Source organism: Balaenoptera physalus (assembly GCF_965194825.1).
Source record: "Balaenoptera physalus genome assembly, chromosome: 18".
NCBI lineage: Eukaryota > Metazoa > Chordata > Mammalia > Artiodactyla > Balaenopteridae > Balaenoptera > Balaenoptera physalus.
This window is the reverse complement of record NC_138899.1, coordinates 3,745,859-3,771,274: the sequence shown is the minus strand read 5'-3', so window position 1 is coordinate 3,771,274 and position 25,416 is coordinate 3,745,859. Positions and strand designations below refer to the sequence as shown.

General features: G+C 40.0%; 1 protein-coding gene across 4 annotated transcripts in view; it reads left to right on the top strand.

Annotated features, from left to right (window-relative positions):
• MYO16 (myosin XVI) overlaps positions 1-25,416 on the top strand; it is a 546,696-nt gene that overhangs the window by 159,469 nt on the left and 361,811 nt on the right. For all 4 annotated transcript variants that reach the window (XM_082435257.1, XM_082435255.1, XM_082435256.1 and 1 more), the window contains 2 exons: positions 10,288-10,358; positions 20,648-20,791. In XM_082435257.1, coding sequence (XP_082291383.1) covers positions 10,288-10,358; positions 20,648-20,791 — 215 coding nt within the window. The remainder of the gene's footprint in view (positions 1-10,287; positions 10,359-20,647; positions 20,792-25,416) is intronic.

Here is a 25,416-nt window from a genome sequence, read left to right as displayed (position 1 = left end):
CAACTCCCTAAGGAATGATATCCATCATTCATGCCTTATGTTTCCGTGATTTTTCATGGGACAGAAATGTCCTCAGCACGTCTGGGACTAACAGAGATATTTGGTATTCATCAGAGTAATTTAGCCTGTGCACATAACACTGAATTTCGAAGAGTGTTTAAGACACAAACTGAAATTGGTTAATTAAAGTGTGCAACGTGCAAGGACATTAAAAACTGTAGATTTTGCATTTGTAGGGCAGTTCCTTAGTGCGAAGACCTAACACTGATAGATAGAGTTTTCTGGCAGCTTCTGTGGTCATGAGCACCAGGGAAGGGGCGGGCTCACTCAATCTTGTTGAATGCTAAAGCCTCTGGCAGGTATTGAAACTGGAATTGATCATTTCCTAAGGGGCAGCATTTATCTCTCTTCCTTAATGTATCACCCTGTATATATTTTTCTACATGAGCTTCTCTGGGGACAACAGTTATAAATGCTTAATGGGGCATATGTCAGAGTATAAAAAAGAAAAATGTACTGATTAACAAGACTCAAAAAGAAAGGTAAGGGTGAGATAGTAACCTGGGAAATATCAGAGTCAAGTAAGAACTAAGAGCGTGTGGTTTATTTGATGCTGAGTTGAAAACTGTAAGAACTGGTGTCCAGGGTGCTGATAGGACTTGAGCAGCTCTGTTACGTTATTCTGAGTGACCAGAAACTATGAATTCGAAAGCATTCTCAATGTTCATTCTTGGGGCTAAACATGTATTTCAGCACATTGGCGGAAAATTTTCTAAATGAATATTATACAGATCAGAAAGCTTAATTATCCCTTGAAACTGTTCCTTTCCTGCCTCAGAATTATTGAAAAACACAAATAAGATTTATGCAAATAAAAGTATTTGACATTAGATTTTCTGTATAGATAGTTTTATAAAACATAATTATAATAAAGTGTATATGGTTTAAGAAGGTTATAAAGTTTAAGAGCATCACAGTAGAGGGATTATAACTTTTTATTGTGATAAAAATCCATCGAAAATAAAACTTCCCATTTTAATTATTTTAAAGGGTACCATTTAGCACATTGACCGTGTTGTGCATCCATCACCACTATTTAGTTTCAGGATGTGTCATCACCCCAAATGGAAATACTGTGTCCATTAGACAGTCACTCTCTATTTTCCTCTCCCCCCAGCCCTTGACAACCACCAGTCTGCTTTCCATCTTTATGAATTTCCCTATTCTTGAGATTTCATCTAAGTGAAATCACACACTATATAGCTTATTGTGTCTGGCTTCTCTCATTTAGCTTTTTAATGTCCATTTGTGTTGTAGCACATACTCCTTTCCTTTCTCACAGTTAAATAATATTCCGTTATATAGATATAACTCTCTTTGTTTACCCATCAGTCAGTTGATGGACATTTGGGTTGTTTTCACCTTTTGGCTGTTGTGAATTGTGCTGCTATGAACATGTATGAACAAGTATTTATTTGAGTACCTGCCTTCAATTCTTTGAGGCTTATATGTAAGAGAGGGTTTGCTAGCTCATATAGTTATTTATGTTTAACATTTTGGAGAACAGTTAAACTTCTACCACGGTCACTGAACCATTTTTTCATTCCTACCTGCAATGTATGAGGGTTCCAACATCTCCACATTTTTGCCAATACTTGTTGTTTTTCTTTATTTTTAAAATTTACTGTAGCCATCCAATCATCCTAGCAACTATATTTGTGGAAGAGACTATTCCTTCCTCCACTGAGTGATCTTGAACTATCTTTGAAAATCTGTTGAACATAGATGTATAGGTTTATGGGTTCTGAATTCTTAGTCCTGTTTCATTGGTCCATATGTCTGTCTTAGGCCAGCACCACACTGCTTTGATGACTAGAGCTTTGCAGTAAGTTTTGAAGTCAGAACGTGAGTCATCCAACTTACTTTTTCTTTCTGTTTTTCTTTTCCACTTCTTTCTTTTTCAAGATTGTTTTGGCTATTTGGAGTTTCCTATGAATTTTAGGATCAGCTTTTCTTTTTTCTGCAAAAAAAAAAAAAAAAAAAGCTATGGGTTTTGATAGCAATGTATCTTGGCTTTTTTGATAAGAAAATGTCCTGGAGAATGAAGGAGGACTTTGCCATCTCATATCTTCTTTTCTCCCTTGAAGAGGTACTTTATTTTTGTTCTCATTGATATTAGTTTAGTGGGTCAGTTTAGCGAAGAATAGTCACTACTTAGTGACCAACATTTCTAAATTTTAGTATTCATTATTTATACAGTAATATAGCAAAATTTTCATTAAAATCTTTTAGTTTGAAATAAAACACAGTAAAATTTGCAAAAATATGCAACTATGATTTGTTAAAAAGTGAGCAAGTAGATGAAAGAATAAAATAAGAGTCCAGAATGAGGCCCACACATATATAATCATATGATTTCCTACAAAGGTATAGTACAATGCAATGGCATGTGAAAAGAGCATCTTAAAGTTATGTAATATAAATTGACAGTAGGCTATAGAGAAAGAAAATAGAAAGTAAAGCGTGTGTTTATCCTGTGTGCATTCTGGATTTACTATTTCCACGTCAAGGTCTGAAGAAGTAGGATTCACTTAAATCATGTTGTCATGAGCTGTCTCTCTGGGTCTGTTCTGGAATATTTTGAGAGTTAATGAATTAGGATTGGCTTAGGTACAGGAGCCATTCCTGATTCCCACCAGACATATATACTGTAACATTGTAATATATGCTAGAATTTTATAGAACAGGTGAGTTTGATAATAGCATTTTTCTGAATATCTTTTCAACTGCATGTCAGAAAGGTCCTTGAAGGAGGAAGGGAGGAAATGGGTTACAAACAACATTTGAAGAAATAACTGTCAAATACTTTTCCAAAACAGATTCAGGATATTCAGCCACGGATTCTAGAAGGACTGCAAATCCCTCTAGTGTCTAATTATTTCTTATTTGTCTTCTGTCTTCTCCACCCACCGGTCCACTAGATGATAAGCTCCATGAAGGCAGGATTTTGTCCCATTTTTCCTCTGCCACACCCCAACTTCTAAGATAGCACATAAAAGCACATAAAAGACACTCACTGGATTTTTGTTGCTTTTGTCACAGCTGCATGACTGGGTTGGGATTGGAGATTTGGGTCACCCTGGCAATGGGGATCTTGGATCTCATGCTTACAATCTCTGGCCTTTTAGTCAATCCAGTTTTAACCAGGTTGGGTAGGAAAGCAGAAATCTTAAGCCCCTTGCAAATAATGTGGAATTGGTCTTAACTGCCCAAAGTCTGGTAGGTGAGTGTGGCTTAGGTGGGCTTCCACCCACTTGCTTCTCAGGCCCACCAAGCTGATGAGTCTGTAGTTCTCTGCTGAGTCTGGAACCCTACTGCAGCCCCGACCCCATCCCCCAACCTCAGTGGTCTCCTTTTCCAAGAGAGTGGCTGGTATAATCCTTGAGTGTCCTGGTGATGCCCGTGGACCTGACCCAAATCAGAAACAACCACTTAAGGTGTGACTGAGCGACTCACCTGAGTATGGATTCGAGGCAGATACTCACCATGATCTTCAAAACCCATTAGGCCCTCTTACGATTATTGCCAGGCTGGGATGGAAACCAGCTACAGAGCCTTTTGGATACTGGTTTCCACTGCTGCCTCTCTTCCCAGTATTATAATCACTGAGATGCCCTGACATTAAAAATGTATGGTTAGATGGGCACATCCTTGACCGACTGGGCTTAAGAATTTGGTGACAGAACCTGGGCATTTATATCCTTTTAAGTTCTACTAGCTGTCGTAAAGCATAGTGAGGGTTGAGAATCATTGCCCCAGGCTCAGGCTGTGTGCTGACTGGAGGCCCCCCATCCATGAACACCCTGACCTTCTCCTCTCCAAATGCCCCCAAGATTCATGTTAGGTAGGCTTGGATAACTAAGCTTTGCAGCAATTTATTGAGAATAAACTTGTGTGTTCCGAGGAATACTGTGGCTCACCCAGCAGTGGGGACCGAGTTTTCAATGGCCAATTCATGGGAAAGAAACTGCCATGAATTGTTCACTTTTCTACTTATTAATCCCTTTGCTCTAGTTGAGGTATTCAGAGGTAATTTGCTGAGATAGTAGAATCCTAGCCATTTTTTTTTCCTTCAAAATATCTTTAGGGGGACACTGGCACCAGAATCTCCTGGAGCGTTTCTTTAAAATGCAGAGTTTTTGATTCCATCCCTAAACTACTGAATCAGAGTACCTGGAGGTGGACAAGAGTATGATTCTAAAGGGGGGAGAAATAGCCCCCAGCGGTGGAAAAGTCGGTTCTTGAGGGAGAAATATCTTAGCTTTAACAAGGGTCTGTCGCCCTTTGTGGGTCTACAGTACACAGCAGACATCCAGAATGTATGTGGTTTTACAATTTCATGGTGGAACTTAGTGGGGAAGAATAATGAAAAGTAGCTTGGAAAGCACTGAGCTATGAAAAGCAATTCAAAAAACCATCCTCAAGTCATTCCTAGAGATCCTAAAATTTGAGTTCTCTGTAGGGCAGGAAACCTGTATGTTAAGCAGTGTTCTGTGCAAATAGGCATTTCTGTGGCGTTGATAACATAACTTCTCTATTCCTCTTTTTTGCTTCCCTTCTTTATTGACATATAATATCAGATCAACTTTTTCAGGCATTTCTCGGAAGACTGTCAATTGTCATGGAAGCTCTGTCCTACATTTTTAGAAGTCCTGACACTGATGCTTCTATTATCATTGCAAGGAAAAAATGACACTGGCTTTTTTTGTTGTTGCTATTCATTGTAACTTTTTATTTAGAAATGAAATTAAACTTACAAATCATACAAAGAAAGCCCATGTACCCTTCAACCAGGTGGACTGTTTGCTAACATTCTGCCACGTGATCTGTCCTTCCCTCTGTCTAAAAAAATGCCTTTTTGCAGGGCTTCTAATGAGGACAAAATTTAGAGCCCATGGTTATGTTTTGTTTCACTCTTCCTTGGATCTGTTGATTTCAAACATAAAATCCTTGTGAATAGAGACCCACTGTTATCGTGAGAATCGTGTGAGAGCAGTCATAGCTTGCTGTGCTTTCAGATGTTCACCCCAGCTCCTGTGATCGCCAGAGCGCTTACTGTCCTCAAGTTGCTATCAAATTACTCTCATCAATGTGCTGGTTGTCATCAACACAGATACATCACAGTCATATCTAGACACTTAAAGCGATAATTATCAGGTGGACCGTTGGGTTTGGTTATGGTTGGTGATGGTGGGGACATCAGGGAAGACAGCTGCAGATTCTATTAAAGATGATGTATTTTCATCCATTTTTACCCCAATAGCTGAAGATTTCGAGACTGAATGTTTCTTTTTAAATATCAAATCATGCCCCCCACGCAGACATTTAGACAGAGTTTCTGTGGCAGCTTGATGATGAAGCCACAAATATACAATAAATGCTGAATCAGTTCCAAGCAGCAACCCTATAAGAGGAGCCTAAACTTCATTATTCTTTTAGGTCCCCAGATGGCTGTTTTTCCTTAGGCTGTTTCCTTGCAGATTTTATTGTAATGGAAAGACTTCCAAGTCGTGGTGTCATTTCACTTGACTGTCAGTTCCAACCGTGTTGTTCCAAAGTTGCTCTGAACCCATACCTTTTTGGAGAAAGTGTTTTAACCTAAATTTGGACAGTTTCCTACAAAATTAGTTATTATGAGGACATTAACATAGATCTTGATTCCTGTTGTGGTTCCTGAGTTGAAGGTGACCTTTCAACTCTCTTGTGACATGAGAGGTAAAGTGTCCTGATGCTCTCCATGGTTAAGAACACAATCCTTGGAGTCATACTGCCACACTGTTTTAGATCCACCACGCTACCGTCTCATAATTTTTAAGCCTCAGTTTCCTTTGCGTAATTTATAAGCCTTAGTTTCCTTATCAATTGTATTGATATTAATACAATTATAGTATTTGTATCATAGAGTTGGGAGAATCAATGTAATTCTTGTACTAAAGTACTGAGAGCAGTATCAGACCCTACGTACTTAGAAAAGCTCCGTGTGTACTTATTATGCAAGTGATATTTTCTTCAATATATTTGCAGAGAATTATTATTATAAAGATTATTTCACTTTAATCTAACTCAGGAGTTAGGAAATCTTTTCTATGAGAGTCAGATATTAAATATTTTAAGCTTAGTGGTCACATACAGTCCGTGTTATACATTCTTCTGGACTTTTTTGGGTTTTCTTATTTATTGTTTTTTCCTCACACACCCTTCAAAACGCAGAAATTGTTCTTAGTTCAAGGGCTATACACTGACGGCATTTGGCCTGCCACTCATAGTTTCCTGACCTCTGGCCCATACTCAGTAATGTCAATGAAAATATCAACCAAAATTTCAAGGTCACATTCATTAATTGTAACCATAGATTGGCTGTGGATACAAGAATTTTTAGTAAAAATCATCGAAATCATTCTGTAAGAATCAATTGGCTATGGATATTACAATAAATTGTGGGCTGCACAGCCTTTATAGCAATAAAATGTGTAGTAAATTCCTAGATGCATATCCATCCGTCTATCCATCCATCCATCCATCCACCCTTCCTTCCATCCATCCATCCACCCATCCACCCATCCATCCATCCATCCATCCATCCATCCATCCATCCATCCTTCCTTCCTTCCTTCCTTCCATCCATCCATCCATCCATCCATCCATCCATCCATCATCTAAACATCTCCATCTCCATCTGCCCTTGAGCATTCACAAGCACACCACTGTGGCCCACCTGCTCCTGTGGAGATTACCCATGCATGTTCTGTGCTTGTAAATGGTCTCGCTGAACCAGATGGCTTAGTCCCACCTTGGCTGTCAGTGCTGCCATAGACCCCTCTTTCTGCAGTGGTGGCTCCAATTCCTGTTGTGTCCCAGACTGGTTAGTCCATTTTGCATCCTCTGAAACAGAGCCAGGAGCCCTCAAGCTGCACTGGATCACCCCCTTCATCTGAGCCTGAACCTTTATTCAGGATTTAAACTGCAAGTGGGAGCAAGAGACCCCCTCTAGCCTTTGTGCTGACCTCTCTTATTGTCTTAGTCTGCTCAGGCTGCAGACTGACAAATAATACAAATATACCAGAGACTGGGTGGCTTAAAAAAACTTTGATTTCTCACAGTGCTGGAGGCTGGGAAGTCCAGGATCAGGGCACCAGCAGATTTGGCTCTTGGTGGTACCCAGCTTCCTACTTTATAGATGACCTTCTTCTCCTTGTGTCCTCACCTGGCAGAGAGAGAGCTCTAGTCTCTTCATCCCCTTATAAGGGCACTAATCCCATCATGGGGGCTCCACCCTCATTACCTCTTAATCACCTCCCCAATGCCCCTCTTCCTGATACCATCACACTGGGGATTAGGCTTCAACATATGAATTTGCGGGGGGTGGGGGGGCACATACATTCAGTCCATAGCACTTACCTAAGGGATCTTTTCCTCCTTTGCTTAATATCCTGTGATCCTCTTCACTGGCCACAGAATGACTTCCAACTCCTGTAGTGTGATGTAAAATATTCTCCACAACAAATTCCTCCAAGTCACACACAATCTGCCACTCCTAAGGGACTGTTCACTGCCCCTCATCATTCTCCCACCATCCCCTACATTGTCCTCTTCACCCTCTTTATCCTGCTTTACAAATTGTACACTCATCCTTCAATTAATGTTGGTAAATTTGTGTTGCTTATATCCTACACTTAAATTCAACATTTAATAATCAAAAGGTTTTGAGAAAATTTAGAGTAAACCTTAAGATATATGTTCAGCGATATATTATTATGGGTTTCATGACTTATAGTAATTATACTAATAAAAATCATTGGGCTTCCCTGGTGGCGCAGTGGTTGAGAATCTGCCTGCCAATGCAGGGGACACGGGTTCGAGCCCTGGTCTGGGAAGATCCCACATGCCGCGGAGCAGCTGGGCCCGTGAGCCACAATTACTGAGCCTGCGCGTCTGGAGCCTGTGCTCTGCAACAAGAGAGGCTGCGATAGTGAGAGGCCCGTGCACCGCAATGAAGAGTGGCCCCGCTTGCCACAACTAGAGAAAGCCCTCACATAGAAATGAAGACCCAACACAGCCATAAAAAAAAATATATATATACACACACACACACACACACACACACACACACACACACACACACATATATATAAATCATTTAGTGATCCTCATGCAGTGCCAGGAGGGTGGGTTAGCTTTCCCAGTGGGGCTTGGCCTCAAATCTGTCTAACCCCAAGGCCAGTGTATCACAGATCTATATTATGTGTAATTCACCACATGTGTGCATGGTGGATTCTATGTAGAAATCTGACAGCATTTTACTCATGTTTTAACTAATATAATATAATCTTCCTCTCTATTTGTGATCACACTAGTACAAATTCTTTGCTGTAAAGAATGCAAAGCACCAAACAGGTATCAGCTAGTTCAAGATGAATGATTTCATTTGCTAAACAAATGAATATTAGGGTAAAAGTGCAATTTTGATTCTGAGAAAACCATTGGTAAACATAGTTAATGAACTTTCTGTTGTCATGAACAGACTTTTTAAAATTAAGTGTAAAAGTATGTGAGGGAACAAGACGTGCATCTTTACTATATGTATGTGTAGAGAGAGGCCAAGAAAGGGAGTGACAAAGAGTGTCTACATACGGCTGGGCAACAGGCTGGTTCATAGAAACACAGTGAAGAAAAGAAAGGCAGAGGCCTCACCTTCCTGGACTTTTCTCCTAAGTGCTGATGAGGGAGATGCCTGAGTCAGCAAATGCATGAGCCATGTGATTTCAGCTTACAACCGATCCTGTAAGATCTACACCTTCAACAAGTTTTTTGTAGCAAACTACCCACATTAGGAGAATCTATGTTACGAAAAGAATTAGATTATTGAAGAAGGAATATCATCAAGGGAAAGATCATCAAGGGAAAGCCATTGGGTCAATGAGTGGTTGTAGACATGCATCTATGTAGGCACTTCTTTTTGGGAGAGGCTGGAGCTTGTAAGATCAAGGAACCAGTCCAAGTGCTGCTGCTGGTCAGAGAACAGGAATGCATCTGACTTCCCTGAGGAGAGAGATTTGGACAAAGGGTGCTCCAGTTTCGGGAAAGGCTGTTTGGAGGATGTGCTGGGCTGGGTGGGGGTTGTCTCTGCTCTCACATGTTACCCCCAGTGTTGGAGGGACTGCCCTATCTCCTGTTCATACCCCCCGCAAACATCACCGAAAAGATGGCCTTCCTGGAGAGAAAGCTGTGCAGGAGTAACTGTGTCTGCCCTCTGAGCTGTACAGTTAGAGCTGGGAAGATAGTAACAAACTAGAGATTGGAACACAGGGAAGATTTGGGGTGACGTAGAAAAGAGTGTGTTCTGCTGACATTCCGGATTACGGAGAAAGTTAAAGGAAAGACAGTATGCTCAGTGAGGTATGAGTTTGAATCTGAACCATTTTGTACTGCTCTGTGTAATAATGGACTAAAAGAGGAACTGTTGCTTTAGTTATTTGTGGAAAAAGCATGAATGGCTTGTTATGAAAGCTACGATACTGCCATTAACCGTGGAAACTGGGATAGTGTCTTGGAGAATGGATGGACCTCTTGGAGCCCATGGCAATTTGCCGAGACTGAGACATAATCTCCCAAGGGCTTTCCATGTCCTACCCAGTCCACCTTTGCTGTTCAAATGGAAACATAGGTCACTTTCCAGCTGTGCCTTTATTCTGATGAGTAGCATCTGTTTTGATTTGTTTGATGTTACTAATTTAGATACACATGGCTTTGGGAGAATGATGGAAACAGGGCTAAGGGGTAATTGCAGGAAGGGAAGTTTAATGTACAAAGTGTAAACTTTTATTGTTTTAAGCCAGTGAGTCCTAATGAGTTAAAAAAAATAAAAATGAAGTGAACTAAAGCATACATGAGCCTAGTGGAGTCATTTCTTTCTTTTTATTTATTTATTTTTGTTCTATAAAGGATGCACAAGCCAGGCACTTCAAAAAAATAATTGTAAAAGTGTGTTCCCCTTTCTGAATAATTTGCATGGCTGTAATGGGTCGTGATGCTGACAAACCAAGACATAAGTTTCAATGTGAAGAGAAACACTGCCGATCTTAAATACACAAAAAGTCAGATGGCGATTCATGCATCTCCTTTGGCTTTCATGGCTATTTGAGATTTAGATACTAATGAAATGCTACACCTTTTGATTCAGGATGTTGAAGAAAGATGCCGTGTAACTCTCCTCTCTCATTCTTCCAGCGCTGCGGCTCCTGAAGGAGGGGGCCGACCCCCACATGCCCGTGTCTTCAGGAGGGTCCCTGCTCCATCTGGTAAGAGCTGTGATGACCGGGTGAGCATGGGTGACACCAAGTGGAAGGGGAACCAATGATGGGCTCCAAACTCAGTAGCAAAATGCAAGTGTAACTGATGATCAGAAAATGATGCGTTTCAAGTTAACAGGCTTGGATAGTGATACCTTAATATTTGTTAATTACTCACATTATAGTTTGTAAATAATGGAGTTCAAGTCTCTGCCCTAAAGAAGATGCTTTTGAACATGAATAGTATTCAACAAATAAGCAAAACAATGTTGTATCAATTATAGAGCATTAGGCAGCCATCCTCTCTTTTACTTTTACATCCTTTCTTTCACTTTCTTTATTGATCCAATGAGTTTTTACTATTCTCTGCTTGTGGCCCAGATCATATAAATGTGAATAAAACTTTACTACATTCTTTTGGAAACAAGCAGGGAACGATTAAGTGAATAAACAAGTAAGTAACCACATAAACAAATAAATACAGTAGTTTTACTTGCAAGAAATTTTTGCTGATTCAGTTAAGGGCAAAAATGAAGTAAAAGGAGATGTCAATATTTATTCCATTTAGTGGTCTTTAGGGCTAATTTAAAGCTTAAAAATTGATTTTGAAAAATGCCAAAATTAACATAAAAACCTAATTGAGAATTGTCTACCAATATTTTAAAAATGCCGTATTTCCTCACATTAGAGCAATCCATGTTAACGGAGGTCGCGCATTGATCTGATGGAAGCTCCCTAATCTGTTATTGGATCTCAGCCTTGTCTGCCCCCTGGAGTCACCTGGGAGCCGTAAAATGCCAGCGTCTGCCTCCCAGCTCCGTCCCAGCCTGGAGATTCTGACTCAATTTTTCTGGGATGCAGATGGAACATTGGGGTGGGGCACAGCTCCCCCAGGTGATTCTAATTTACAGCCAAGGTTGAGAACCACTGCCAACAAGAGAACCTTGTGTCTGCCCAAGACTGGAGGCAACTGGGGTGCAGGCAGTCATATTATGCATGCAGAAGAGTGGAAAAATAAGTCCAAATATTGATGGGGAACACCATAGAAGAACGTAAGCCATTTCTCTCCAGTACTGATTGAGATGGAAAGAGAGATTTCTGGATTCCCTTTTCCTTCTCTGGAGTGTTTTGGTTTTGAAACCTCTCTCTTTTCTCCTCCGATCGTTACATGGCTTACGTGACATTTTCAAGGGCTCATTAGTCCTGGATCCTAGGTTTGGTTTTGACAAGCAATCTTAGACTAAGGACATGCTGTGAACAGCTTTCCATAGATAAAGATTCTCCTCTGTTCACTATCTTTGGAATCCTTACCAGCAGGTCCAGTACTTTATTAGGTAAGAAGCTGAGAAATAGAAGAATTAAGCTCACACAGTAGTAGATAGTACTGGAGCTTAAACGCTGACCATCTAACTGTAAATACTGTGGTCTTTCCACAGTAAATTCCCCGGTGATACCTGGATTAAGTTTTCAGACAGCGAATTATTCCAGTTGGGCTAGTGGAAGACAGACCTTTGCTTTGAACAAATCATGTCAATTCATTGTTGGTATTAACCAGGAATGTAATGTATTCTTACTCTGTGTGTGTGTGTTTGACAGAAAGAGAGAGAAAGGAAGAGAAGTATGGCCACTTCTTCATATATTGGGTTGGCCAAAAAGTTCGTTCGGGCTTTTTCTGTAACATCTCACAGAAAAACCCAAACGAACTTTTTGGCCAACCCAGTATATGATGTATCCAACTTTAGCGAGCACCTAAAACTCAGTCTTCCCAATCAGCAGAGCAGCGGTTGCTTTCTTCACCTTAAATACAGCCAGAATGCTGCCGTCCATCTTCACCTGGACAAACCACCCTCCCTCTTCCTTGGACCAGCAGCTTCTTCCCTCACCTCCCTGGCCCCGTCCCTGTGGACCCTACAGTCTGTTTCTCCCACAGCAACCAGATCACGTTACTCCGTCAAATTGCCCCAGGAACTTCCCTTCCCACTCAGGCAAAACTCCAGAGTCCTGCTACGGCCACGTGGAATGTGCCCACACCTTTGTGCCCTCATCTCCAGGGACCCCCTCCTGCTCTAGCTGGTCCTTTAATGTGCCCACCATGCCCCTGCCCACGTGCTTTCACCATTATTTCCACTGGAACATTCCACTGCCGAAATCCGCATAGCTCACTCCCCCACTTGCTTTGCCTCTCTGCTCAAAAATCATCTAACAGAACAACCTTCTGGGGCTTGTCCCAAAGGATATAGCAGTCCATTCCCACCACCCCACAATCAGCTCAACTTTTATGCGGTTGTTTGTTTCATTCCTTGTAACACGGTTGCCACCAAACAGATTATAGGCTCAAGTGATTATGTTCTGTTTCCCAGACTGTCAGCTCCAGGAGGGCTAGGACTTGGCCTCTTTCATCACTGTTATATCTGCAGCACTTGGGGAGGTGCCTGGCACTTAGTAGGTGCTCAGTAGATTTCTCTGGTAGGCACATTAACCCATTAACTACTTAATTAATTAATACATAATGCTGTGATAGATATTAGGGGTGCAAAGATGCAAAACACAGTCTAATAGAGTTTAGTTTTCTGAGGGAGAAAGAAAAATAAACCATGGATTACAGCAGACCTGGAAGCAGGATAAGCAGGTGATAGAGAAAGAGGAAAATGACGAGACCACTTGGCCACCTTCAGAGGTAGTTCTGAAGCCTTTTCTCACCCTCCTGATCAGACTGAATTACTCTTGTATCCAAAGTCTCAGGACACATGATCCTTGCTTCTGCTGTCGATCTTGTCACAATGGATTGTAATTAATGGAGGATGTGCCCTTTTTCTCTGCTGCTAGACTGAATTTTCAGCAACTGTGATGTCTTAGATACTTTTATATCCTTAGCATGTGATGCATGGTAGATACTCAACACATCACATATGAATAAATGAATGAATGAATGGATAGATGAACTGTATATAAGGATCTTTTTGGCTAATGAGAAGGTCCAGGTAACCGAGTCTAAAGGCAGTAGAGTCAGAAGAAAGAAGAAATGAGAAGGTGAAGGTGATGAGGTGGATGGGAAGCGCTGCATTAGCTCTGGGTCCAGTGCAAACACACTGCATTTTTATACTGTTAGACTTTGTTTGTGAGACTAAGATAAAGCGGCTTTGAAACCGGAATACATGTAAGTAAACCTCCTGACGGCTGCAGGAATGTGGGCTCAGCGCTGAGCCTCCTTTTCCTTGGGTTACTGAGTAAATAAAAACAAATGAAAAATTGCAGGTTGCCAGAGAGACAAAATTACAGGGTTTCAAACTTGCTTAGGTACTGAAAAAGGCAATTTCGCCCTCGAATATGTAAAGTGTGAGTAGCTCTGTGCTCAGCCCACCTCTTGGGCATCCTTCAGTATGAAGCCTGATGCTTTATCAGCGCCGAAGCTCTAATTATATAACGTTAGAGCAACGTCTTTGAGAAAATGGCATCGTTTGCTCATGCAGGGCATCAGGAATAAGCGGTGGAAGTTGTTGAGTTTCCCCAGAGTTTCGCTTGTTTAACTCAATTATTATTCACCGAGCACCTGACTGTAAGTGGGGATTTGGGGAACAGTAACTTTTAGATTGGAGATTAATAATTCCCTCTGTATTAAAGGTAGACAATTGACACACAGGTTTTAATATTTTTTCATCATATACAATCTTTAGTTTTATCATCTTTTAAATAAACTTTCAACAGTAAGTCTGAATTTGCATGTTTATCTACTCTTCATTCAATAATTTATGTATCAAGTGTATCGCAAGTATCAGGTACCATTAGAGGGGAAATAATGGCAGCAAGTAACAATATCTGCACCCTAAGATTTTAGTCTCTGTGAGGGCAATATAGAAAAAACTCAGCTGTAACTCTTTGGAAGAAACAATGCTATGTATGGAGTTGAAAAACAGAATCACATGGAACTTTGCTAAAATGCTGTCCAGAGTTTTACGTTATGACCTTTCATACATAAGCTATGAAGAAGGAGCTCCTGGTTGTAAGGAAACCCTCTTGCATGGAGTATGAAATGCAAGTTCTTTTGATTCTGTGCTGTGACAGCAGGAGACCATAGTGAAGCTTAAGTGAAATACATTAGAAATAAGAAAATCTTCTTTCTTTTACCTGGTGAATTCTCATTTTAACATAAAGGCAGGCATTTAAGCAGTGGAGTTCCACGTCGCTGATGAAAACAAGCTGCAATGGATGTGTAAATATGCCCAAGACATTTGGTAAATGTCAAAAGCAGATTAGAGAATAGTGTATATGTTACACTCAAGACAGGTAGACATGGTGGCAGGGGGGAGGGCGGAGAATCTTCTCAACAGCTGCGAAAATCTTGAAGAATAGACAAGGAATTTTTAACAGTGACTCAGGTTGGGGAGGAGACAAGATCTCGTTTTTTACTCTTTTACATATTGCTTGAATGTTTTAAATAATAAGCATGTATGTTTCACATAATGAAAGAAATTACGCTGTCGTGGGCCCGGGGTTCAATCCCTGGTCAGGGAACTAAGATCCCACGAGCCATGTGGCATGGCCAAAAAAAGATGAAAATAAATAAAGCAAATTAATACAAAATACTTCTTAGAACTATGTTTTTATTAGAAGCTTAAATTCTAAAAGTTTCAATCACTATTCTATTCTTACAAGAACATCTGGGTCTCTGAATCGGGCTGTTCTTTGGGCTTTCTTCTAAGTTTCTCTAAAGTCTCAAGAGCTGTAAGAAGCAGAGATAATTAGCAGTTTACTACAGCAACAGCAGTTCAATGGCTTCATATCTTTAAAATCAAGCAGAAAATATTATGCTATGAAAAGAAGCAGAATATTAGGACTCTGGAGACAATGTTTAAAGGAATATCTTACTTTAGAAACTACCTAGGTATTAAAGAACAAAAAGAGTCCCTACGTGGAAGTTATCCATACTTTGCCCTGCTTGCCAGAGCATCTGGGCATTGATCATGTAACTCCTTTGCTTTCCCAGGAAAAAAAGGGTAAAGGCTGCAGGGGTACCTTCTAGCAAAAAAATGAATCCTACCAGAAGACAACATGCCCTCTTCAGGGGATTTTCCTGGGGAGTTCCCTGGGGGTGGTGGAATTGGGGAGAACATCCATACAGGACAGTGCAACAGAAAGCAGAGAGGCAAACGAAGAGGCAAGATGGAAGCGAAAGGACGATGTCACTGAGAGAAAGAGAGCTGGGCCATTCTGATGTCTGGTGAGACTGCAGGATGCTGCGAAGTCCTGGGAACGGGAAGTAGAGTTGCCATCGGCTGTGAACAATGAATGGCCCCTTTACGTCTTTTCAAGGATGTGATTTAAGAGTCAAATTCCTGACTGCGCTTTGCTTTTTAAAATCCCACATCTCTTTGGTCCATGAGAATCATGGCATCATAACTGGAAAATCTGAGTCCAGGATGTAGATCAGTATCCAGCTGGATCCTGGATGAAAATCATACCTTTGTTCTGCAAGCTGTGGGTGCATTTTTATTGTGATGGCCCATGTGCATGACCTAGGGGGTGAAAAAGCAACGGAAGAGCAAGTTGTGGAGATCTTTGGAAGGCCGTCAGAAACTGCAGGGAGTGACTTTTCCATTTTGAGTAAGTAGATCACACGGAACTGGTTCATTCAACATCAATTACAAAAAACAAAAATTCCCAAGTGACGTTACTGGTGAGATTTTTGTTTTGTTCTGTTTTGTTTTTATCTGTGCAACAATGGAATTCTCTTTGTAAAGAATCAGAACCCTTTCTTACAGGGTGAAGGCAATTAGGCACAGACTTCCTGGGACTGTGCTCCCCTCCAACTAAATTTTCAATCAACCAGCATTGAAACCACTGGTGTGGATCTTTCTAGGAGAACTGGAGTGTCGCATCCTGAAAGGTTCTCCCTTAGGGAAGTCTGCAACTCCCCCACTCAGAAAGGCCTTCCTTGAGCAAACAGTTGCAATCATTTAATTGACTCTCTAGACATGCCAGATTGCAGGGAATCCCACGAATGCCTATTTTCATCCCTCCTCAGTGTTTTTCAGACTGTCTCCTACTCTGGGCTGCTCCTCTAAGGTGGCTCCATGGCTCACTGGACTTCCGCATCTTCTCTCTCTTTTGGCCGCCTCTTTTGACTGCCCCCTTGAATGTGAGCTGTTGATTAGGGAGGACATCTAGTTCATAATACCAGCCCTCTGGCTTGGCGTATGGTGGGGATGTGGCAGGTCCTCAGTGGATATGTATTTAATCAGTGGAATATGAATGTCTCAACCCCTGCCCCTTAACCCTCGTGTTCCCATACTTAATTGTCCAGTTCTTACCAGGCAGGTGGGGACCCTCTGCTGTGACTCTGTAGAATGCTCTGTACACCCTCAATCTCATTGAACTGTACCGTCTATTTCTCAAGGGTGATTCCCATGTCATGGTCCTTTACGCGTACATTGCCAAGCACAGTGCCTGGAATACAGCATTGCCTAATAAATTCGTGGCGATTCACAGCGAAGCAAACCAGTGCTGCAGCTGAAGGAGCAGAGTTTACATTCACTGAAAAGGATAACAGTGTTATTAGGAGTTTAAAATTTCAGGACGTGCATCAGGGGTACATCTGAACCTCTTTAGCAACGACCTGTTCCATAATTAGAGTCTGGTTCAATTGGCCGGAAGCTGTGCTGTTTGGAATGCCGGTAGAAATAATAACTGTACTTCAAAGCAGAGTATTCTGGATAGTTTATCTATGGCAAGGTAATCTGGAATATAAATATTTACCAGAGAGAAGATACATGAAAAGCAAAAATGATAAGAAGTATTTTCAAGATGACACTGTAATGAATATGATCCTTCAATGTCATATAGTGGCAGAGAAATGGGAGTGACTTTGCAGAGATCCAAGCACTGGCTGAAAAGGACAGCCCATGGGATTGACAGTGAATGCACAGGACCATATGGAAGTTCCAGAGTGATGTCAAAAATTTTGGAAATTGCAACAGATTTGAATTCGTTTTGCTACTGATATGAATCTCTACCTCTCTGCCTCTCTGTATCTCTCTTTCTCCCCTCTCTCTGTCTCTGTTTCTTTCTCTCTGTCTCTGCCTCTCTCTGATTGTAGAAATGTTTTTGAACCACTAAGAACCCATAAACACAGGACAAGAAAATGGAACTTGGCTAATCCAAATTGACTGTGTAAGTCCTGTTGCTTCCTCCCCCCAGAGCTGCCAGGCAGTGCAGAAATACATAGTTTTTAATATTAGAACGATGCCTGGCACATGGTATCCACTCAATAAATGAATCTGCATCAAATTGGTTGTTGGCCTAATACCTCTTTGCTGGTCTCCTCTGTCCCAATGGCTTTGTAATCAACACACAGGAGGGAAAATAGATACTGAAAATAGATAATCATCGAGAAAACTTATGTTACAGTAGATCTGACTCCAGTTTAAAAAAAAAAACTGGCAAAAGATAACTTACATTTGTGAACCATAGGATTTGGTGTGTGAACACAGTGTATATCGAACTTTTGATTTTCTGAGGGTAGATTTCAGGGTCGTTCAGGACATGCTGCACCTTAGCCAACCAGAACTAAAACATATAAAATACCCCTTATGATAAGGTGGAGGGAAAAGACAACACATTTGAAGTTTAAAATTGCCTTTGTTTGTGATTTGGTTTCTATAGTTTTCAGAGTCTTTGGGGCGGAATCAATCATTCACATTGTAGTGGGTTTTTGTACGTTGAGAAATATCACCTTTGTTTACAAACTTAAAAATGAGTGAAAGAATGCATTGCCAGAGAAATTGTGAACTACCGAGCTGGTGTTGAAAGTGTAAGTGGTCACTTTCTAACCCTGGTTAATTCCATGAACGTCTCAGAGGAAAGAGCTATCGGCCATGTTGTTTTCTAAGTGTACCCTAAGAGGCAGAATGGAATATTCTGGTCACAGATTGGGACTTCAGAATTTAATATTTCAGCGTGGAGCTAATCTTGGTCATGAGGAATGGGCAACTAAAGTACAATGTAGGTGAAGATTCCTGAGTACTGGAAGGAAGACATTTTAAACTCTCGTATAGGGTGGGTGACCCAAGGTACTTGATGCCTCATTGTTTGGTGGCGCTCAAAAGTGGAGCAAAGACCGTGGTCATGGTTCCTAAGCCTTTGATGAAGGCTTGGACCAGGTTGGGGGAAGAGCATTGTATGTAAGGACAGAGTGAATCTTAGAAAGAAGCACATGAAGGTGAACATGCAGTGATTCTAGAAGACTCAATGATAAGCTGAGAAAATAACCCAGCTTCTTCAGGGTCCTAGGAAAGAATAACTTTACCTGCACAGGGGAAGGCTCCAGGAGAGATGGTGTTTCCAGAGAGATAGATTTCTTTCACTTAGGTTCTCTGGAAATTTCCAGATGAGGAACATTTACTTGAAATGGACTGTTCCAGAGGTCCAGTGGAAGGAAGAGTGTGTGGACATGAGGCGCCTGGGAGGCAGGTTGGTCAAGGGGCTTCAAAATTCAGGGCAGGGTTCAAGGCGTGTGCCTTGTACTTAGAAGGGCCCAAGTTTGCTTTCATGCTCTGCTGTCGCCATCTTTAAATTCTTAGGAATATTTGAATAAAGGCCCTCTGTTTTCATTTTGCATAAATTATGTAGCTAGTCCTGCTTGGCACTTCAAGAAGGAGATGACGGTGACAGGAGGAGCTGGGGACATGTCTCCAGGTGGAAATAACTGATGTTGTCTGAATTCTGTTGAGGGTGACAGAGCGGGGCCTCAGCCATTCTTGTGGTTCCATAAAGTGTCTCCAGAAATTGCTAAACATGGTGAAAAACTACCTGAATTGGGAGGAAGATTTTCTAGCTTGATGAAAACTCTTTCTAGGGAGAATGAAGTTTACTATATAGCAATAATACTGTAAGAACATTGTACCAGGAATATTCAGCCATCATCATCTTTGCAGACAAGTGTGATTAGAAGGTACTTATTGCTGTCAAATTATTATTCACGATCCTCTGAAATGTGAATCTAAAACTTACATCACTTGAGAGGGCGGGTATCACTTTAAACACGGTATCTAATTAACTGTGTTTTGGTAAAAGACTGAAAGCTAAACCTTAGGTATCTTTGAATCATCAATGTGGATTTCTGACGTGCAGGTTGAGGACATCTTGACAGGCACAGAAGGACGAGGTCACATCCGGTTTGATTATGCAGGGAGCTATCAAAACGAAAAAGAGAGAAGAATAGGAATTACTTGCATATGAATTTCCTAAAAGAAATTGGGTCCAGGCCCCAAATTCTAAAATGGATGTATTAGCTTTTATTCTCTGGTCCTCACCTTATCAGTCTTTGTACCCAAACCTGCAGTGAGTGTGGATGGGGTCATGGTTCACATAATCAGGCCCTGATGGTAGGGACCATTTGTTATTGCTACACATGACAGGGAACATCAGATACACAAATACCTTAGTTCAAAACTGAAACTAATCCTTCAAAGTTCATGTGTTTGCCATTGCCCCAAGTGCCTCCATGTGTCCCAGAAATGGCACCCCTCAGATCTTCTTCCTTATGGAATGTGCACCATGATTTTGCATTGTCCTTTTTGTACGTTCTTGAGAGTACCAGAGAATGAAGAAAGATATGGAGATTCTTCAATGACTGTGTTATAATTGTGAACCACAACTCATGTATCTTTTTTTAAGTTGAAGTATAGTTGATGTACAATATTATATAAGGTATAGGTGTGCAGTATAGCGATTCATAGTTTTTAAAGGTTATACTCCCTTTACAGTTATTATAAAATATTGACAAAGTTCAAATCTTTTGCCTAGTTTTAAAAATTGGGCTGTTTTCTGATTACTAATTATAAAGGTAATTAAATAATAACAAAAACATACATGTATCTCTGTAGTACCCATTTCCTGTGCTGTCAGTCTGAGGGGTTATCAGTCAGTTTGAAGTTTACCCACAACTCACTGAGGCTCCGTTCATTTATTTCGTCATTTTTCTCTTTGTGTTTCATTTTGTATAATTTATATTACTGCCTTCAAATGACTAATCTTGTCTTCTATAATATCTAGTCTATTTTTCTCTCCACTGTCCATGGATTCAATTTTCCTTTCAGTCTTACATATACTTCTTTCCTTGTAGGTTAGTTAGGGAACATGAATACATTCTTGCCCAGTTTAGCTCCACCTCCCAAGTTCCAAAATTGGCATTGAAGTTGTCTACCTATGGAAAGGAAATTGGATTAGGTTTATTCCAAATAAACCTATCATAGTTTGTTATCATAGTATACTTTCTTTTATTTCTTTTTTTCTTTTTTCAGTGTGCCCGGTATGATAATGTCTTCATTGCAGAGATCCTGATTGACAGAGGGGCCAATGTCAACCACCAGGACGAAGATTTTTGGACACCAATGCACATTGCCTGTGCATGTGATAACCCTGATGTTGTCCTACTGCTTGTATTAGTAAGTAAAACAGTTCAGTTTATTACCATTTGAAGATTTGATGGCATATAAAAGTCTGCATATTTAACCAATAATAGTTCACAATGTGTACTACTTAAGGTGAGGAAAAAAATGTGTGTATATGTCATCACTTATTTGCCTGGAATTACAAGATAATTAGAGACTAAGGTTGTGGGTCACCACATAGTTCATAAAACAAATTGTGTAGATGTCACACCAAGCTCTATTCCTCTTGCCTTTTTCTTGGAAATTATATGCCTTGATACCTCGCAAGTCAGTGCTAACTAAAATGGTTTGATAATTGTTGTTTTGTCTTTCAATTCATTCTCCTAATTTTTAGCCAAACTAGGTATATAATAGTAAGGCTATGTGGCTTATATTGAATCTTCTTCTCTTGTTTAAATCTAGCAAAGAAGTGTCTACAACTTTTGTTTACATGAAAGTGAAAACTCTAAGTATAAATATCACTGGAGTTATTTGTTGTCATTGTCTTGAGTTATAGCTTAGACCCTGACATGCATGGGTCGTCACACATACTATAATTATTTTAGAATTGGGATTCTTTCTGATTAGTTTATCTCTAACAAAGATTTTAAGAAATTATGCAGGATTTTTTAGAAAGCATACTAGAATATAAGAGTAAGAATGAATGATTTGCTTTTTTTCCCTTTATTAATAAAAATTGCATAATTCCTTAATGATTTTCTATTATGTGCCTGGCTTTTCACATGAGCCCTCAAAATTTCACATACAAGCAAATTGGTGCTCAAAGATATTAAGCAACTTGCCATAGGTCAAAAAACAAACTATATCTCTGGACTTAAGGTCATTGTCCAAAGTTTGTCCTTTCTCCCCAGGGTCATGCTGCCTGTCTTTAACAAATTACCACATACTTGATAGCTAAATACAAGAGAACTTTATTCTCTCACATTTTGGAGGCCAGGAATCTGAAATCAACGTGTTGGCAAAGCTGTATGCCCTCTGTCAGCTCTAGGGAAGAATTCTCCCTTGTTTCTTTCTAGCTCCTATGGGTCCCTTGCAGTCCTTGGTGGTCCTTGGTTACAGGTGCATCACTCCAGTCTTTGCCTCCATCATCATGTGACCCTCTTCCCTGTGTCTCTGTGTCCAAATACCCATCTCTTTTCTTTATAAAGGCACCAGTCATAGGGTTCAGGGTCCACCTTAACTCAATACCACCTTATCTTACCTTGATCTGCAAAGACCTTATTTCCATAGAAGATCACTCACAGATAGTAGCCTTAGGACTTGAACATATCTTTTTTTAAAAAACACAATCCCACTACACTGCTTTCTTCTCCCTTTTTAAAATCCTAAGCAGAAGCCGTTTAGGATGAAGACTATGAATGGAGATTTCCTTAATCTTGTAAGAGGTTTAATTTGGCCTAGTTTAGTCTAATTTGCCCCTCAAGAATTTGTAAACTTTTTTTGTTTTTATAGTAGAAGTGTATATCACTGGAAATGTGTTCCTTTCAAATCCTGGAAGATGGCAGCTATAATAAATAAATAAGGAAAGATAAAGGAAATAAAGACGATTTAGCTTGGAATAGAATCATTTGGGGAGATAGTACTCTACAGGAAAATACGTGAAAAAGTACTTAACTCATTTATAAGAACAAATCTTCACTTTATAGAAACTGAGCCTAAGAGGAATTAAACTAACAAGTCAGCACAAAGGCAGTGAGATCTACTTAGTATTTGCTTAGTATTAAAGGAAAATTTAAAACATATCTCAGAAGGGAACTATATGGTCTTTTGAGTGATACTATGAAATCATCTACTGTGAACTCTTTGGAATTCTCAGAACTCATAGAACACCAGGCTAGATTTTTTAAGAAATGGCTTGGTCTGTAGTAGTTGTTTGAAACTTTTTTTTGGATAGTTCAACAACTGGATGACTTGGGTGAAGTTGGGCTATAATTATATGAGAATGAGATAGAAAAGTTAGATTCATAGCTTTTGTGGTTTTCCTATGTTTTAATTTTTTTTTTCCTGAATATTAGTTGAGAGATTCAGATTATTAGTTGAGAGTCACTTTTTCAAGGCCTGTCTCCATTTATTTTCTCTAAGTAATTATGATTAGTTACACCAAACCTTTGCCAAATTAGGCTTTCTATTTTCATTTCATTCATGCAATTCTCAGGAACCAATATTCATGTGACTGAGCTTGAATTCTTAAAATTCTTCTTCCATTTCCTCAATGTACACTGCTGGATGAAGACTTTGCCTTCTTGAGTTCAGAGAGTTTGTCAGCCCTTAATTTCACTGCCAGCCAAGATTTCCTTCCTTCATTATAGAATATCTGTTTCTTATTTCTGATGGAACAGAGTAAGAGGATCTACCTTCTTTGTAGAGTCTGCCCTGAGTCCTGGTCTAGGCATCTCATAGGAGTCTTACAATTTAATATCACAGGGACAGCCAAGAGAAGGGCTCAGTACATGGCAGTGTTGTGATTTCAAGGTGCAGAAGCTATAACTACTTGCAGATGACTCCCCTTCAGCATATAGGGACAGTTGCTGGGAGTAGCATGGGTATCAGAAATACCACTGATAGACTAGAAGTAGCAAATAACTTGGACCACCCAGAGGGCAGGAATGAAGCGTGTTTATAACCAGAGCTGGGATTAGGGCAGCCCACGAGGACTGGTACCTGGGGTGTCAATATATAAGGTACACTATAATTATAGAAATAAGTTAGACATACAGTGGCAAATTACTTAGGTCTTCCTTGCGACTCTTTGCATAACTGAGGAAATATACATGTGCCTTGTTCCTGTTGAGGTTAAACAGTGTCTTCCAAGGAAAATCAATAAGCACTGGCACCAGCCCCATTTCCCAAAACAGATGCTTAGAAAAATAACAACAATTTGAAGAAGTACTAAATCATTGTCCTGAATGGGGACACCCTCATGTCATTGTCAGACTCAATGATAGCTCCATTTTGATGAGGTGGGTTCTCTACACTCCTTTTTTTGTACTTTTATTGTATTCCCGTATTCTTTGGCATTTCCCCCCAGTTGCTGCTAGGATCGTCAGCATATTGCCTGAGCTCCTTTTTCTTTCACCTTATCGTGTATGTTGTGCTTGTTTAAATACGATTTACTTTCCCCTTTGTTCTCATGTGACACAGTTTCTGTAACTCCTGTTTGTTCCCCTGGCAATAACTCAATTTTATTAATGGCCAGTTGCCTTTATAATAAATATCTCTTCTGCCTAGAACAATTTGATTTATATTCATTAATTCTTTATCTAGCTTGTATCAGTGGTGTTCATTAGGGAGCTCTAAGTTAGGCATTAACTAAATTATTAGCTTCCAGCAAGTCACAGAAGTAACTAGCTGGTGCATACATGGTTATTTGTTAAAACAGTGCCAGCACTTTATAGAGACTCAATGTATATATATCAATACTTGCTGAATATATACACAAATGACTGAAAGAAAGGCAGGCCAATTTTTGGAAGTCAGCCTGAATTTAATATTGCCATTATTAACTCATGTTATATCTAAAAAAAACCTGTCTTATAGCCACATTCATCTCCTTACATATTCTAGAACTCTTCATCCTACTCATTCTACACTTGTATGTAGAAGTGCTTGCTTCAGCACACATGATCTCAATGTCAGATGATATTGCTTTTCTTTACCAGGCAGAATTGAGAGCTAGAAACTGGATTTACTTCATGTATAAACATAGAATTAAATCTATAATTGTCAGGTTATTAACATTTTCATGGTCTGCAATGCCTTATTTCTCACACCATAGAATAACCCAACCTCATATGCAAAGTTATATATCTGCCCGTTGCTGTTATTCATTTACTGATGACTATCTTTAATCATTAACTAATATTTATTGATCACAATTTTTAACATAATTCCTGCCATCAAGGAAGTTACTGTTTGTTCATTCATTCATTCAGCAAATATTTATTGAGTGACTACTATGTTCTGGGTGCTACACAGTGAATAATAAGACATTTTACATTATTTTACATTATAGAACAATGACAAAAACAAACCAAAGCAAGTAATATACGTGTAACCACTGAGAAACTTGACTAATGGATTCAGCAAATCTGAGTAGCCTCATTACCACCATGTAATAACCAGCCCACCATCCATCCACAGAAATAATTTGCTTTCAAATAAATGTGGGTGAAATACATCATCATAAAAATTGTAATTACCATAGAAATATGTTCCTGCTAACAACCTCAAAAGAAAGATTTATTTTACTTCCAGAACTAAATGCCATTGTACGTTGTTTAGCGCTGCATGTCCAGTCTTCTTTCCATTTTCCAAATGGATAAGTAAGGGACACTGTGCACTTACATATTCGAGTGCCTTCTGTTCTGCGCTGAGGGGGTCAGCAGTGAATAAAAGAAGCACAAATCCCTGCCTCTTTGGAGCTTACATTCTACTGGGGAGAAACAGGAAAAAACACCGAAGTGGATGAAGTATACAACGTGTCAACTAAAGCGAAATGTTGGAGGGGCAAGGAGAGAGGAGTAGAGGGTCTTAATGGATGTCCTGATGGAGAGGTGACATCTGAGCTGTGAGCCTCGTGGGCTGGGCAGAGGCAACGGGTGAGGGCAAGCTGTGGGGCA